Below are 15668 nucleotides of genomic sequence, written 5' to 3'. Positions count from 1 at the left end.
AGTCTGGGTATCTTACTCAGGTATTATTAGATAAGGAAAACTCATGTACACATTAAAACATATGAGAGGAATTTCTGCAGAATACTTTAAACACAAACCACATCAACTTTCTTCCTAGCACAACTCATCCTGAATTTGCTTTTCTACAGTCTTTCCTACTATTTCTTACTTCTGCATATGAAAATAGCAGGATATATTATAAGTGTGGGTTTGATAAAGCCAAGATTAGGTCCAGCTTAGACCTCAAATTCCACTCAAAGCACTTCAGAGGCATACCTGAGGCTTCCAAAACAAGTTCTCCACACAGCAAAACTGCACACAAGAAGAGGGGAAGTGGCTGTATGTTGTGGAGCTGTTATAGTTAAAACAATATAACATGCAGTCCTGTGTTGGAGCAGGTGCTTTGTAAAATGAAAAGTCTGATCAACTCTGGATCTAAAATTTAATTTCAATCAAAAGGAACCTTCATAATGAAAACCTTTCCAATTTACTCTAAGCACACACGTATACACGTTTTACCAAACCTGCAACTGCAGGACAAGACTTGTAATTACATAAGACTGACACTATGAACTAAACAGAACTAAACTTTCATTACCCAAACAAAGAGAAACACGGAAACAATTTTTACAAATTAAAAAAAGGATTCTAATATTAGTAAGATATGTATTTACATATGAAACAACAAATATATACACAGGTATAGACAAAGTTTCTCCATACGCAAACACTTAAGTCTTGTACTTTAGTGAGGTAAAAAATACGGTTGCAATTGAGATTGTTCAAAAACTGATCATGCTTCCCCCCCCGCCAGTGTAGAAAAAGTTTAGGTTACTAATGTAAGGTTTTCACATAGGACATTAGTTTGAAAAATGAAGTAGTAGAATTGTCAAGTTCACTTGCATTCCTTCATGGATTCTTCCTGGTTTCATTTGCTTAATTTGAAGCTTTAAGAGTTTCAAATGAAGTCAGAGCCAAAACAAGCTCTATCTCTTCTTGCAAAACGTAAGGTACATTTCTGATGAAATGTAACTGAATATGTGTATTGCTGACCTGTATATTTTTCAGACAAATACTATTAAAATAAAACATTAATCTCAGCTAAGAAAAAAAAGGTAAAGCAAATATGCCAAACATGCAAGGAGCAACTTCAGATTAATCAGCTCTTCCCTTTGTCAGGAAAGTGGGTTTTTATTCTGAAGAAGAAAATTAACACAGTTTACAAGCTTTCCTGAAGCAAGTGTTGATTAACAGTTACTCTGCAACATGCCTTTCTCTCTCTCCTCAAGCTCCAGCACCCAGAAACAAAAATTCTATGATCCAAAGACTATAGGAGTACTTCTTAATGATTAAAAAGTTACTTTCTCCCATATCCAGAATGCACTAACCTCTTTATCTATGGCAGTAGTATGCAACTGGGCTTCACCAAGTTCACAGCCAAGTGCCCTTTGCAGGCTATAGATGACATGATCGTAAGAATGATGTTCATCATTGAAAAGGACACAGTAGTAGCTGTCTACCTTCTCTCTACTGGGGAAAAAGCCAACATATTAGCATACAAATAAAAATAAAACTGAAAGTAGTGTCCTATGTAATATAAGCAACACCTGACAAGCTTGAGAAAAATGTCAAACAAAAAAAATTACAGAAGAAAATGAAGCATGTTTTTCATGTCAAAGACACACATCCTTCACCATCTATACCAGAAAAAGCCACAAAAACCCTGTACCAAGTACAAAAGAGATTTTAAGTTACTTGATTATTCCATTATTATTTCCTCTCTCTGCTGTTTTATGATACCATTTCTCTTAACATGACACACAACAGTCATTTTCCGTTTTCATTAAATCACAGAATAGTTTGGGTTGGAAGGGATCTCTACTCCAACCCCCCTGCAATGAGCAGGTCACCTTCAACTAGATCAGGTTGCTTAAAGCCCCATCTGGCCTGACCTTGAACGTTTCCAGGGATGGGGCATCTACCACATGTGTCGGCAACCCATTCCAGTGTTTCACTAACTTCATTGTAAAAAATTTCTTCCTTTATCTAGTCTAAATCTACCCTCTTTCAGTTTAAAACCATTACCCCATGTCCTATCATAACAGGCCTTACTAACACATCTGTCCCCATCTTTAAGTACTGAAAGGCCACAATAAGGTCTCTCTAGGGTCTTCTGCAGGCTGAAAAAACCCAACTCTCTCAGCTTTTCCTCGTAGGAGAGGTGTTCCAGCCCTCAGCTCATTTTTGTGAACATTCTCTGGAACCACTCCAACAGATCTATGTCTTTTCTGTGCTGAGGGCTCCAGAGCTGGACACAGCATTCCAGGTGGGGTCTCATCTGAGTGGAGCAGAGGGGCAGAACTGCCTCCCTCAACCTGCTGGCCATGCTTCTTTTGATACAGCCTTCTGGGCTGCAAGCGTGCATCGTCAGCTGGTGTCCAGCTTTTCATCCACCAGTACCCCCAAGTTCTTCTCCACAGCACTCTTCTCAATCTCCCTTTATTCCTCTGCCTGTATTCCTATCAGAGCTTGCCCTGGCCCAAGTACAAGACCTTGCATTTGCCCTCGCTGAACCTCATGAGGCTCACACAGGCCCACTTCTCAAGGTTGTCCAGGTCACTCTGGATGGCATCCTATCCCTCAGGTGTGTCAACCACACCACTTGGCTTGGTGTCATCTACAAACTTGCCAAAGGTACGCTCAATCCCACTATGTCATTGATCAAGGTATTACAACAGTACAGGTCCCAGTACAGACCCCTAAGGGACACCACCTGTCACCAGTCTCCATCTGGACATTGAGCTGTTGGCCACTACCCTGTGGATGCTACCACCCAACCAATTCCTCATCCACTGAACAGTCCAGCCATCAAATCCGTATCTCTCCAATTTGTTGAGAAAGATGTTGTGGGGGACCATGTCAAAGGCCTTACAGAAGTCCAGACAGATGACATCCATAGCTCTTCCCTTGTCCACTGATATAGCCACTCCATCATAGAAGGCCCCTAGGTGGGTCAGGCAGGACTTCCCCTTGGTGAAGCCAGCTGGGCTGTGTCAGCCATAGTGTAGCTTCTAGGAGAATCTGTTTCATGATCTTCCCAGGAAGAGACATAAGGGTGACAGGTCAGTAATTCCAAGGGTCCTCCTTTCTACCTTTTTTTAAAATGGGTGCAATGTTTCCCTTTTTCCAGTCATCAGGGACTTCACCTGACTGCCATGACTTTCCAAATATCACGGAGCATCACTTGGCAACTACATCAGCCAATTCCCTCAGGACTCTGGGATGCATCTGGTCAGGTCCCATAGACTTCTGTATATTCAGGTTCCTCAGGTGGTCACAAACCTGCTCTTCCTTTAGAGTGGGAGGGCTTCTGCTCCCCCATCTTCATGTCCATCCACTCCAGAAGGTGTGGGAAGAGAGACTGCCAGTGAATAGGAGGCAAAAAAGTTGAGTACCTCAGCTGTCTCCTCATCTACTGTTACTAGTTTGCTACTTTCCAGTGGCAAGTGTTAACAGTCACACTTTCTTTAACCTTCCTTTTCTGACTGACCTATCTGTAGAAGCCCTTCTTACTATTTTTTGCATCCCTTGCCAAGTTCAGCTCCAGCTGCACCTTAGCCTTCCTGACTCCATCCCTACACAACTGGGCAGCATCCCTATACTTTTCCCAGGATACCTGTCTCTGCCTCCACTGCCTGCGCATTTTATTCTTGGCCTTTAGTTTGACCAGCAGGTCTCAACTCATCCATGCTGGTCTCTTGCCTTCCTTTCCTGGTTTCATACACCTGGGGATTGAGAGCTCTTACATTCTATGGAAAGCATCCTTGAAGATCTGCCAGCTCTGTTCTGCTCCCTTGTCCCTGAGAACAGTTTCCCAGGGGGTCCTATTGGCTAACTCCTTGGACAGCTGCAATTCTGCTTTCCTGAAATTCAGGGTCCTGACTTCACTCTTCACGTGATCCATATCCCTCAGGACTGCGAATTCCACCAGTGCATGATCACTGCAGCCCAGGCTGCCTCCAGTCTTGACATCACTGATTAGCTCAGTTGCATTGGTGACCAACAAGTCCAGTATCACATCCCCTCTGGTAGGGCTGGCTTAAGGAGTTATCCTCAATGCATTCCAGGAGTCTCCTGAATTGCCTACAGCTCGCCATGCTACTTTTCCAGCACATGTCAAGGTGGTTGAAGTCCCCCAGCATAACAAGAGCCTCAAGTATGAAGGCTTTGTCAATAGGCTCCCATTGATTGGGTGGCCTGTAATAGACACCAACCACAAGGTTCCCTTTGTTACCTCAGTCTCTGATTCTTACCCCTATGCTTTCAACCTGCTCGTGGCTGTTCTTCACAGTTATTCACACTATCCGCTTCTTGATGTAGAGGCGGACACCTCCATCCCTCCTTCCTCACCTATCCCTTCTGAAGCCTGTAACCATGTCATGGGATTCATCCCACCAAGTTTCAGTAATGGCAGTTAGGTCGTAGCTTTCTAGCAGCATGGTGGCTTTCAACTCCTCCTATTTGTTGCCCATACTGCGTGCATTGGCATAGAGGCACTTCAGCTGGGCTGCTGGCCATGTTGCCTTCTTAGAGGAAGGCCCTCTAATTCCTTTGGGCTATTTCACTGGTGTTTCCCTGTTGGATCCTATTACCCCAGGACCTGCTGGCTCATCTCTGTAAGACTGTAAGACACTTGAACGTGTGTGCTGCAGTGTAGCCAGCATGTCTCAAAGCAACAGGTTGAGAGCCTTTGCTAGCACCTGACCCTCTAACCTTGGCATGGCATCCCACAGCTCCTCACGGGCAAGCCCCGTATCATTCCCCTTCAAGCCTAGTTTAAAGCTGTCAGAGCCCGGCTAGCTTGTGATCAAAGACCCTCTTCAAGAAAGGTGAATCCCATCTGACACCAGCAAGCCTGGTGCCACATAGGTCATCCCATTATCAAAAACTCCCTAACTGCAGCAGTGACATCAACCACGGAGCCATTTATTAATAGACTAGACCCATCTGTTTCTTCCAGTGTTGCTGCCCACAACTTGAGGGGGAGGAAAAAATAACCTGTGCTCCAGAGTCCCTTATCAACCACCCCAAGGCCTTGAGTCTCTTGATCACCCTTGGACTACATGTTGCAGCTTCATCACCAGCCACATGAAAGAGCAGTAACAGGTAGTACTCCAAGTGCTGTACCAGGCTGGGAAGTTTCCTAGTTATGTTCTTAACCCAAGCCCCAGGGAGGGATCAGACTTCCCTAAGAGGGTCTGTCCAGCGTATCAGACCCTCTGTTCCCCTCAGAAGGGAGCTGCCTATACTATAACCTGTCTTTCCCTCCTTGTGGAGGTGGTTGTGATGGGGGGGGGGGGGGGGGGGGGAGTGGGGTGGGGTAGGCCTTACTGACCATAGCAACACCTCTGGTGTAGACAGATCATCATCCACTGACCTGCATTCCACATCCAGAGCCTCATACCTATTGTACAGAGGCACCTGGGAAAGCAAGGTGGGCAAGGAGGGTTTTCAGCTGCCACCCTGCATGCGGACTTGTCTCCATTCACTTCTCTCATTTAAGCTACTGCCTCCAGCCTGGCAGGGGGAGCGTACAGTATTCCCTTGATCTTGTTTTTTTTTTTTTTTTCTGGTGGCTGCTCCTGTTTCTGTCTCAGGCAGGGTAGAGCATGGCTCCACTGGTCGGTCTCTTTCTCAGACTCCCTGACACACCTTAACCTTTCTACTTCCTCACATAGCACTGCCACCAGGCTGAGCAAATCATCTAGCTGGTCGCACCTCACACAGCTGTCCCCACTGCTGCCATCCGTTACCAGTGAAAGGCCCTTGGCACTCTCTGCAGCCTGAGACCTAGATGGCTGCATGTTTTTGTGGGAGCTCTGTCTGGGTCACCACATCAATTCTGGCAAGTGCAGAGGACACAGCTTTCCACTGGGTGGATACCATAGCTAAGCTCCTTTTGAGAGGGTGATGACCACCAAATGAACTCACCTCTTGAGCCAGCAGGGTGACTATGCCCTTCCTACACGCCCTGCAGCAGAAACTGCCATGCCCTGCCTGACATGCCACACTGCTTGCAGCACTCCTGGTCACTTATGCTCCCTAGGCTGCTTTTTATAGGCATGGAGGTCACTCTGGCAAAGCCCAGAACTTGTCAACATCTCCCACGAGAGCTGTCAGCTCCTGGTGGGCCTCTCCACTGGCTTTTCCCTGCCTCAGGAAGACCCACTGTGCACCAAGATCTGCTGCTCTGCTGCGGACAGGGCTGACACCGGAGCAGCTCCCTCAGTGACAGTCACACACTACTTTTCCCATGATGTATCAAGAGCTTTCCTCTATATAACTGTAGATCAAAATTGCTACAGTGCTATTTACAGGAATTTTGGCACTAATGTTTGCATGTCTGTAAGAATACCACAGGCAAAATTATTATCAGTTTTAATGCCCTGAAGAGAAAGTTGGAAATACTCCCTACCTAACTGTGAGTTCCGGAGGCAGTTCTTTCTCTTCTTCCCATATAAGCATGTCTACAATGTATTTTATCACAGAGGGAAACACCCTCCTAGAATGCTCCATAATTTCTTCATTCAACTGACATTCAGAATTCTGTAAAACAGGAGATAACATTAATATGGAAAAAAAAAATAAAAAATGAAAAAACGGTTGGTAGAATATCTTATTACTGTATTTACTGCCCGAAATTAGCCTTTTCATGATTTTCAAGCAAATTAATATCGCCTAATTTCTTCCCTTAAAAATTATTTCACCCCAAGGGCTCTCAGTAGTATTCCAACAGTTTCACCTACCTTTTTTACAGTTTTTGTGTAGGAACAGATGACAAAAGGCCTCACCAAATGTGTTAGGAAGCTTCAATTTATTTTTAAAACTTAAATTTTAAAAAGCTGGTTAAAAGCTTTCTGTACACCTAAAGATACCAAAAGTTTGCAGGCCAGATCAAAATTCTTCCCCTGCATTGCTTGCTCTTCTCCAAATATTCTGTCAAATACTTATGATTCTCCTTGAACAGAATCATCTAAAGGAACTCAATTCTGTTCTCCACAGAGATCCCATCCCAGGTCTAGAAATCATTTAAAATATCCCTGTGAACTGATCTATTTCCCATCCACTCAAAGTGAATTGTCTACGCCATACAGCATTATTAATCCTTTCCATAAGCATGTAAACAGGAGAGCAATTTAAGTTATAAGCTAAGAAAATAATTACCAAATCTACACTTAAGAATGAAACAATCAATATTCAGTTACAAGACACAGATACATGACAAGGACATTGTGTGAAAAGAGAGTTTTAATCCAAGGGCCCTGATGACCTTTTCCCCATACCTCCTTCCTTCCAGCGTATGAATATATGAAATGTTATATAATGTTATTAATGTTAACACAACCAAATCCATTAATTTTGTATATAAATATGACAGAAGGTGATATTTTCGAGTATTCACACAAAGTTTCCTATAATTTTGGGATGACCCAAACTGCCTACAAAATCTGAGTACGTATGGATTTGCCAAAGTCAGAAAAGATGAGAAACAAAGATCTGTTCCAAAAATAAAGCTTTTCACATGTGACTTAATCCCAAGTACTATGGGCACTCTCACCTCTACAAACTGGCATATGTTAAATATAAAAGAACAGAAAGAGTGATGTGTTTAATATAGCTAAGAATCATGTTTCTGAAAAATTCTTCAGTCTACTACAGTCACATTTATCCATTTATGAAGCAGATTGCTTTAAAAATATAATTAAAAACCAAGTAAAAACATGTTGTGTCCATATAATGGAAAAGCTAAAAACACAGTGGAAGATAATTGAAAATACATTACCATGATCAACTGCTTCCAAAGCACTGAACAGTTTTCTGACCTCATAAGCATTAGAAGAATAATTTGGAGCCAAACATAAAATCTGAAACGTCTGCCAATGAAATCATGGTCTACAAATACCACTGTGTGTATATACTTAGTTTTGGATAAGCTCATAGTAGATCTTGGTAGACATTAAGAATGTAATGTCTACGGTAATTTTTTTTTTTCCCCCCAGACTGACAAAGCTATCATCATCATAAAGTTTGGAGAAGGATGAAAAAACCACAGCACTATGAATAATCTAGTTGAATTGAGTTGTAAATATACTCATTTTTTTCCCCCTGTATTTCTTAGGAGTTTGGCTTTTTAAGCAGTAACACATTAAGCAAAAATGATAAGAGCTGTAGGAAAATAGAGCTGCGCACAGAGATACTCCGAACAAGAACCCTGTAGTAAGACATACTGCTCTCCTTCAGTCTGTAGAACAAACCGAAGGAAACCACATCAAAGGATTTACAAACTGCTGAAAGTGGGGATTGCACTCATACAAGTAGTGAAAAGTTAAATGATACAATGCCACCTGCGATGCTATCCCCATTAGTAGAAGTCACACTAAAATGAATTAAGATACAGCTAATGTAAATTGAAAGTGTGAAAATAGAATTGCCTCAGAACTATGCCCAAAAATGTGTAGTTTAAGCTTCAAGTAAAGCTTCAAAAAACAGAATCATGGAAGAATGAACTAAGTATGTTCAAAGTTTAAAAATAACTAACCACCAATTTTTTTATTTTTTTGAAAAGGTAAACAAATGGACCTGGAAAGTATTTTTATCTCAGACATGAATTCTCAGTTATCTGTTTTTAAGGAAAGATTTAGGCAAAAAGGTTTTATATACAAGCATAATAAAAGACATCAGTTTGGAACCAATAGAGAACAGATGACTCCTAAAAGCCTGGAGTAGGGATTCTAAATGAAGGGTTGCTTTTCTGAGCCCATATTACATACACACCAAGCTTCATAAATATCTCCTCACTGTAATTTTTTTTTAATGCTGTATTTTACTAATGCTCACCTCGTTATCTCAGAAATGCTAAAAACTCTGGTGCTTATCTTTGATGTTGCAGATTGAAACCTGTCCTCTACTCGGGGCTCATTTTCAAGAAGAGGTCACTCTGTAGATCAAACTATAAACTTAATCTACCTTTTAAAAATAGCAGCCAGTTCCTAAGCACATTTTTACCACGTTCTGCATAGCAGACAAACATATTGCAAACATATCCCTCTTCTTACTTGCTCCTACCTTATCAGAGTAAGTTTATGAACACCCTAGCAAGATACATCCTCTGCCCTTAGAGTAATCAAAAGAACAGTGGTCAGGATCATCCAGAAAAGACTGCTTGTTGCTTGACAAGCATGTGATAAACTTCTATTGATAATGGTATTGGTGTCTATCCTAACATTTTTTTTAATTATTTTGTTGTTATGAAAAAGTTGTTCTAAAGAAAAGGGAGGTAAAAACCAGAATATGCTGTCACAGATGCAAATACCATATCTGTGAGGTCAAAATCTGTACCTTGCAGAGAAACAGGTTCCCCAGTTGGAGGTAAACATTTCATAAACCATTTTAGGGACTCTGGTCAGAGTTGATGGAACCAAAAAATACTATGATTCTCAAAAGTAAAGTACTGAAACAACTGTTAGAAGATCTATTGAATTAGAACAGAAGACTTTTAACGCGGGGAGATACAATGTATTTTGTTTAGAATCTCTTTGTTAAAGTTCTGAATGTGCCTCATAGGCCCACATTCATCCAGGTATCTGTGTGATTATTTTTTTTTGTGAGCCATGACAGGTGAAATCCATAACATATGCTACTGTCTGTAAGAAACTGGTCACCTGAGTAATATCACTTATTGTCCTGGTTTCAGCTGAAATAGAGTTCATTTTCTTCTTAGTAGCTGGTGCAGTGCTTTGTTTTGGATTTGGTGTGAGAGCAATGTTGATAGCACACTGATGGTTTTGGTTGTTGCTAAGTAATGGTTATACTACATCAAGGACTTTTCAGTCTCATGGTTTTTTTGAAGGAGGAATGAGTGAAGGAAATATCTTTGTCACATTTTTCTGCAAGGTCAGTGCTCTTTATGCCTTTTCCATTTGATTTTTTGCTAGATTATAATGAACAGTATTTTTGCAACAAAGCCAGGAGGAATTAGGGGTCTATGTGCAATGAGAAATGCTAAGGTTTTTTTGTCCTGGTTATCTCAGAATGTAGGACTCTGAAAAAACAATTTTACCTGAAGCAACTGATTTGCTTATATTCTCTTCGAGAACTGCTTATAAGATGGCATATTTTTTGTTTATGTGCTGCTTGAACAAGTATAATAAAAGCACGATGCATCCTACCATAAGGTTAGTTTTAAAGCATAAGGACTTCTTTTAGTCACAGTGACAGATCACACAGACGTAACTGACAAAAAACCCCAAAAAAACCTGTTCAGTAATAAAGAAAAAGAGAAAATATTAAAATCAAGCACTATATCTAAACATTTACTAACCCCTGGGAAACCCATTATTTATCAACAGGAACTGAATAATACACACAGCAAAGAAAAGAGCAAGAAACTGCAATTTAAATTCTGAACCAAAGACAGAAATGCTTAAGATAGAACTGTTCTATTGGATTTTGCCTTTTGTTCAGAGACAAAAGGATGTCCAATATATACATTTGGCCCCCAAACACCTTGATCAAGGAAATCCTGATTCAGCTCAATTGGACCTGCTACATGAATTATACAATATATGTACTCCCATACACAGGAAACAAAACTTTTTTAAAAAGGAGATATTTACAATATTTTGTCTTTCACTTTAAGCAATATTCTTACTTCTTTTGGAGAACCTGATGCTCCAGGCTCATGTTTAGTACACAGTGGTCCAGCCTTCCATGCCTCTGTATCCCCACAGTCACAAAATCCGCCTCCAGTGGAGCTATGCATCTGTAAAAAAACATGTATTTCAGTCATGAAATATGCACATAAAAAGCAAGAGAAATAGAAACATGCATTATTTAAGTTAAACACAAATATAAATACCTAGTTACAAAATACAAGAATCACTACATAACCAATGGATTAACTACATTTTTTTTCTTTTCTTAGATAAAAGGAGACTTATCAAAGGAGTGCGGGAGAAAAACCTAAACTTTTTGAAGCAGAAAATAAAGCAAGAAATACAGTTGCTGCTGCAAAAGGTATGCAAGTCAAACAAATTTAACTAGAAAGTGTGAAAAAGCCTAGGACTGATGAATAAGTGCTTCCTGATTTTATTAGCAAAATAATAGCAAATTTATTTAAACCCTTCTTTACAATATACTTAGTAAAGTTAGAAAACAATATAAACAAGAACATGCATATATTGAACGTTTAGTAGTATCTCTACTTCTAAACAAAGAAAATAAGATATAATCAGCACCTAAATACATTCCTGCAACTTTACCTTTGCATTACACTTCCAGAAAAGTACAAATTCTGACCCTTCACCTCTAGCAAAAAGTTCTGACAAAACTCAGGCAAAAATAATTATCTTCAGCTTACTCTAAATTCTCAATCCTAAAATAATTATAAAAACACTAAAGTGACCCAATAAAAAGACTTTAAAAAATTTGTTATTTACTTGAAACATTTTAGAATAACCTGATCTAATTAGACGTACTTCAAGCAGGAGGTTGGACTACGTGACCTCCTTAGGTCCCTTCCAGATATTCTACGGATCTATAAAAAGCATAATCTGTATTATTTAGGCTGCATCTTTAAAAGGGAAATGCAGTAAATCTGCTCCCATCTGACCACCTATTTCCATGGCTGGTGTTTTGCCTGAAGAAGTTACTGAAAAGGGAAAGGACAACAGCTCCTCAGCCCAGCCGTGATCCCAAATTGCTCTGTAATCGCTACTATTTCCTCTAGTTTTCACCCTACCTCTGTGAAGTGTGTGCACGTGCATGTGTATATGGAAGTTATATTTGCATTATCCAAGTAGTTTTGGGCATCTTTGAATCAATATTTACAATACATTTTCAGATCAGTATACAAGGTCTCATACAGAGGGGCAGAATATAGTATTTCAGTCCCAGTTAATGTTGAGAATGCTAGGTTCTTCTTCAAAACTGTCTCTCATTGAAACATACCAGCTTGAAGGGGATTTATGACTAACTGATAATACAAGTCAAATCTCTTCAATGGATGTCATGTCAATGAATAGAAGGAATAGCTGAAAAAACATCTAGCCCACTTTTTGCTCATGAAAGACAATCGATTTGAATACATGATGCTTCTGTATATTTTCTTGCCTCTTGCAGCAGGCAGAATTAGACCAGCTTTGAAAATGAGAATGTATCATTTTCCATTTCTGCTTCCAAGGCTGTTGAAATTACAGAGTGCCCAGTGAAGAGGGCGAGCAAAAAAGGGGGCCTGGGAAGGAAATAGTAGATGACAGTTTAGGCAATGAGCTAGCTAAGAATATTTAAAAGATCCTTCTTTAATTAAAGCATGAGTATCTCTCAAAGATAACATAGATTTGGATTAAAGAGAATCAAAAGGTTATCAGAAAGAGATGATCCAATTCTAGAACAATCTCCTCAAAAAAACTGATGCTTAACATTTGTTTTAACTGTATCATAGTCCACACTAAGCACAAAGTAGTTTACAGAAATCTAAATGGAAGAACAGAGTAGAAACACAGAGACTTCATCAGTGATGAAAGTGCTGAAGTAATGGCCCTTCTCATTCTAAATTTCCAAAGAGTACTGACTGGGACTCAGGACATGACCGTCATTTTCAGTCACAGCTTTTTGCTCTGACATACGCTTCTGTGATATTGCCAGAGTAACAACGTATGCATTCATAAACACTTTCTTACCCATTGGTTCTTGAATTAGAAAGTTATTATTCTTAAAAGAGGCTTTTCATAGTTAGAAACTTGAGAAACAGATAAATAACTAATCCCAGATTTTATGTTTTGAAATAAAAATTACTATATGGTTTATATGCAGTTTATTATATCCTCAAAAATTCTTCTCTAAAGCTAAAAGTACAATTTCTTAATCTAAGATTTTTCTACCTTGTACCGGTGGTTCTTGTGAATGCTATTCTGGAAGCAGTCCATACAGAGTACACAAGTTGGATCAACTGCACAGTCTCTGCAACAAAGATGGTAACTGGAAAACTTTCTCAAACAAACACACAGAATTTTCATGCACAAAAGAAAATGCTACTCTGAAAATAAGAATAGAGATTAACAGATTCAAATTACAAAAACATTGGCTACTCCACATCACAGAAAGAAGATGAAAGCTTATCTTGTTAGGCTTGAACCATGTACTTGAACCTGTTATATCAGATTCTATCAGAAACATGCCTGATTTCCACTTTCAAAACTTGTTGCTAACATACTTCTCTCTTGCTAAGAATCAGCAGCTATTAAAAACCATGATGACTCTGAAGTAACCTTTATTATTGTTTCCAACAACTGTAGCCAGTTTGCTAATGAAACTTTTGTTACACTTCTGCTAGGTTATGTTTGTAACTTTCAAAACAGTTAAAAGTCAAAGTCTAAAGATAATTACTTTATTAAATGAGCCAAAGAATATATACATTTTAAAATTTAATTTTAACAGTTTCAGTCATGCTCTCAAGTATCTGAAAATCCAGAATTACACTCATGGGCAATTAATTCTTCCCCCTCCCCATGCTCCAAACATAAGCTTTTTTACATTGCCTTTTTTTCCCTAAAACATGGTCACTCTTCTTGCTTTAAATGCTGTTTCATTCTATGCAAAATGTCGATGACAAGCGTTCCATGACAATATATGAAGTTTGTTTCACACCCTCATTCAATATTTAGTTCAAGCCTTCTTTACAATATGAATAAAATAGTATGGTAATTATGATTACAGAATAAATTTTCTTTAAACCTTTAGATGATCATCATCATTACAATAATTTAATACTTAACTAACATTCATTTATTACCATAAATCTACTGCAAAGTGAATTAAAAGAAAAAATAAGCCAGAAGTGCCTGCTAGATTTGAATGGCCAATTCAAGGCACTCCGATTTTAATATTTCAGAGTATCTATTATTTTCAGCATTTTAGAAGCCTAAAGCAAACTCATATTAACTTCAGTTGCAGTAGTTAAGTACAGCATTTTGTACAAATACTGCCACATTTTTGCAAGAAAGGAACTCAAAAAAATAAGAAAAAGTGACCACCTCTGAGATACATAACTTAGCCTTTTTGCCTGCTACCATATAAGAACTCTGCAGAGGCAGAAACAGAGTTATTGCTGTTACAGCAGCACTGAACTGCCTTGACCATCCTTTTCCTTTGTAGAGTCCAATGCTGCATTTGCTATATACCTTTTAGCAAACACATAAGGATTTCCTCAAAGACCATTCTCCTTTCATATACAACACTAATTCATTCCTAGGAAAAGCTGAAGAGTATGTGATGGATTAAAACCTTACAGTGTGATTCATAAACAAAGTTTACATAGAGCTTTCACTTCGACACTTCCTAAATTCTAAGGGCTGGGTATTTTAGCCATAATAAAATTAATCATTCCTAACAATATTCTTTCAGTATTTCTGATGAATTTTTCTAGGCTTCTAAGATAAACTGAAAGTACAATAAACTATGACAACAGTATCATATTAATGCTAATTATTGCAGTCTTTACGTCCACCAGAGACCTCCGGCTTTCTAGTATCAATATATTATTCATATTAATTAATATATTTGTATTAATCATAATTAATAAAATAATTTTAATCAAATCAATGGAATGCCATCTTTCATATATTCCAGGATGAGAAAGAAGGTGAAAAAATGACCATTAGTCACACACCTATTGCTTAAGCAAAGGACCAATGATGCTCAGAAATGCTGGACTCCGTTTCAGACTTTGAAAGGGTGAGCCCTGTACAGTGCGCAGATTTTTATGCCTGTTCTCGCTCAGCTCAGGTCAAGACCCCATACTCATACCCTATCATCCAATACTTTTAACGAATGGCTTTCAGCACCTTTAGTATCCTTTCCACATTCTTTCCCATTTCTCTGTCAGAGCCCGCTTTTCATATGCAATTTCCCTCACTGTGAAGTGGTTTGAAATGTGAAGCAAATGCCACTGTCATTTAAGTAAAGACCTACCATGACGCAAGAAATTACTAGTTAGCAGTGCAACTGATTTTATTAAACCACTTATCTCACATGGGGAACATTCATGATAACATACCTTCATTCTTACCTGCAAGAGTAAGTTGTCTCCCCTCCTTTGAACACTTTCCCACAGAGCTGGGAGGTTCCACTCTGTTGTAGTTTCTCCAGGAATATATCTGGGTCTTCCCCAAACAAATAACATTCCAAGGGGTATAATATTGCTGCCTGGACCATTTCTTCTTGTTTCTCCAGCAAGGGGTCCATTTCAGCTGAGTAAATATTTGGCACATGTTTTGCCAAGCACTGTAAAAATGTAGCTTGGAAGTTGAATCTTTCATCATACCACTGCAAGAAAAACACACGCATGGATAAACATAAATTACTAGATAAATAAAAAGAAAATAACATTAAGCACTTTTTCTATGAATCCAGAATTCTTTTCCACATCACAAGTCAGTTCTGCAAGCAATAAAACCCAAGAAATCATGTTTTCCCAGGATTTCTTTGCTATTTTCCTTTCAGTACCCACCACAGTAACCTCTGTTACCTTGAAGTCTTCTAGTAAAACACTCTGAGGCAAGAGTTGGCAAGTATGCTACTGTAGAGCAATGCATGCACTAATTCATTTT

General features: G+C 39.2%; 1 protein-coding gene across 3 annotated transcripts in view; it reads right to left on the bottom strand.

Moving 5' to 3' along the window:
• UBR1 (ubiquitin protein ligase E3 component n-recognin 1) overlaps positions 1-15668 on the bottom strand; it is a 75554-nt gene that overhangs the window by 48262 nt on the left and 11624 nt on the right. For 2 of the 3 annotated variants that reach the window (XM_056346299.1, XM_056346301.1), the window contains exons 2-6: positions 15128-15384; positions 12942-13020; positions 10712-10822; positions 6476-6606; positions 1389-1530 (exon numbers count right to left, since the gene is read on the bottom strand). In XM_056346299.1, coding sequence (XP_056202274.1) covers positions 1389-1530; positions 6476-6606; positions 10712-10822; positions 12942-13020; positions 15128-15384 — 720 coding nt within the window. The remainder of the gene's footprint in view (positions 1-1388; positions 1531-6475; positions 6607-10711; positions 10823-12941; positions 13021-15127; positions 15385-15668) is intronic. The other variant, XM_056346300.1, reaches the window with a different exon arrangement.

This window comes from Falco biarmicus, chromosome 7 (genome assembly GCF_023638135.1).
Source record: "Falco biarmicus isolate bFalBia1 chromosome 7, bFalBia1.pri, whole genome shotgun sequence".
Lineage (NCBI taxonomy): Eukaryota > Metazoa > Chordata > Aves > Falconiformes > Falconidae > Falco > Falco biarmicus.
Note: the sequence above shows the minus strand (reverse complement) of the source record. Positions and strands in the feature narration are given on the sequence as shown.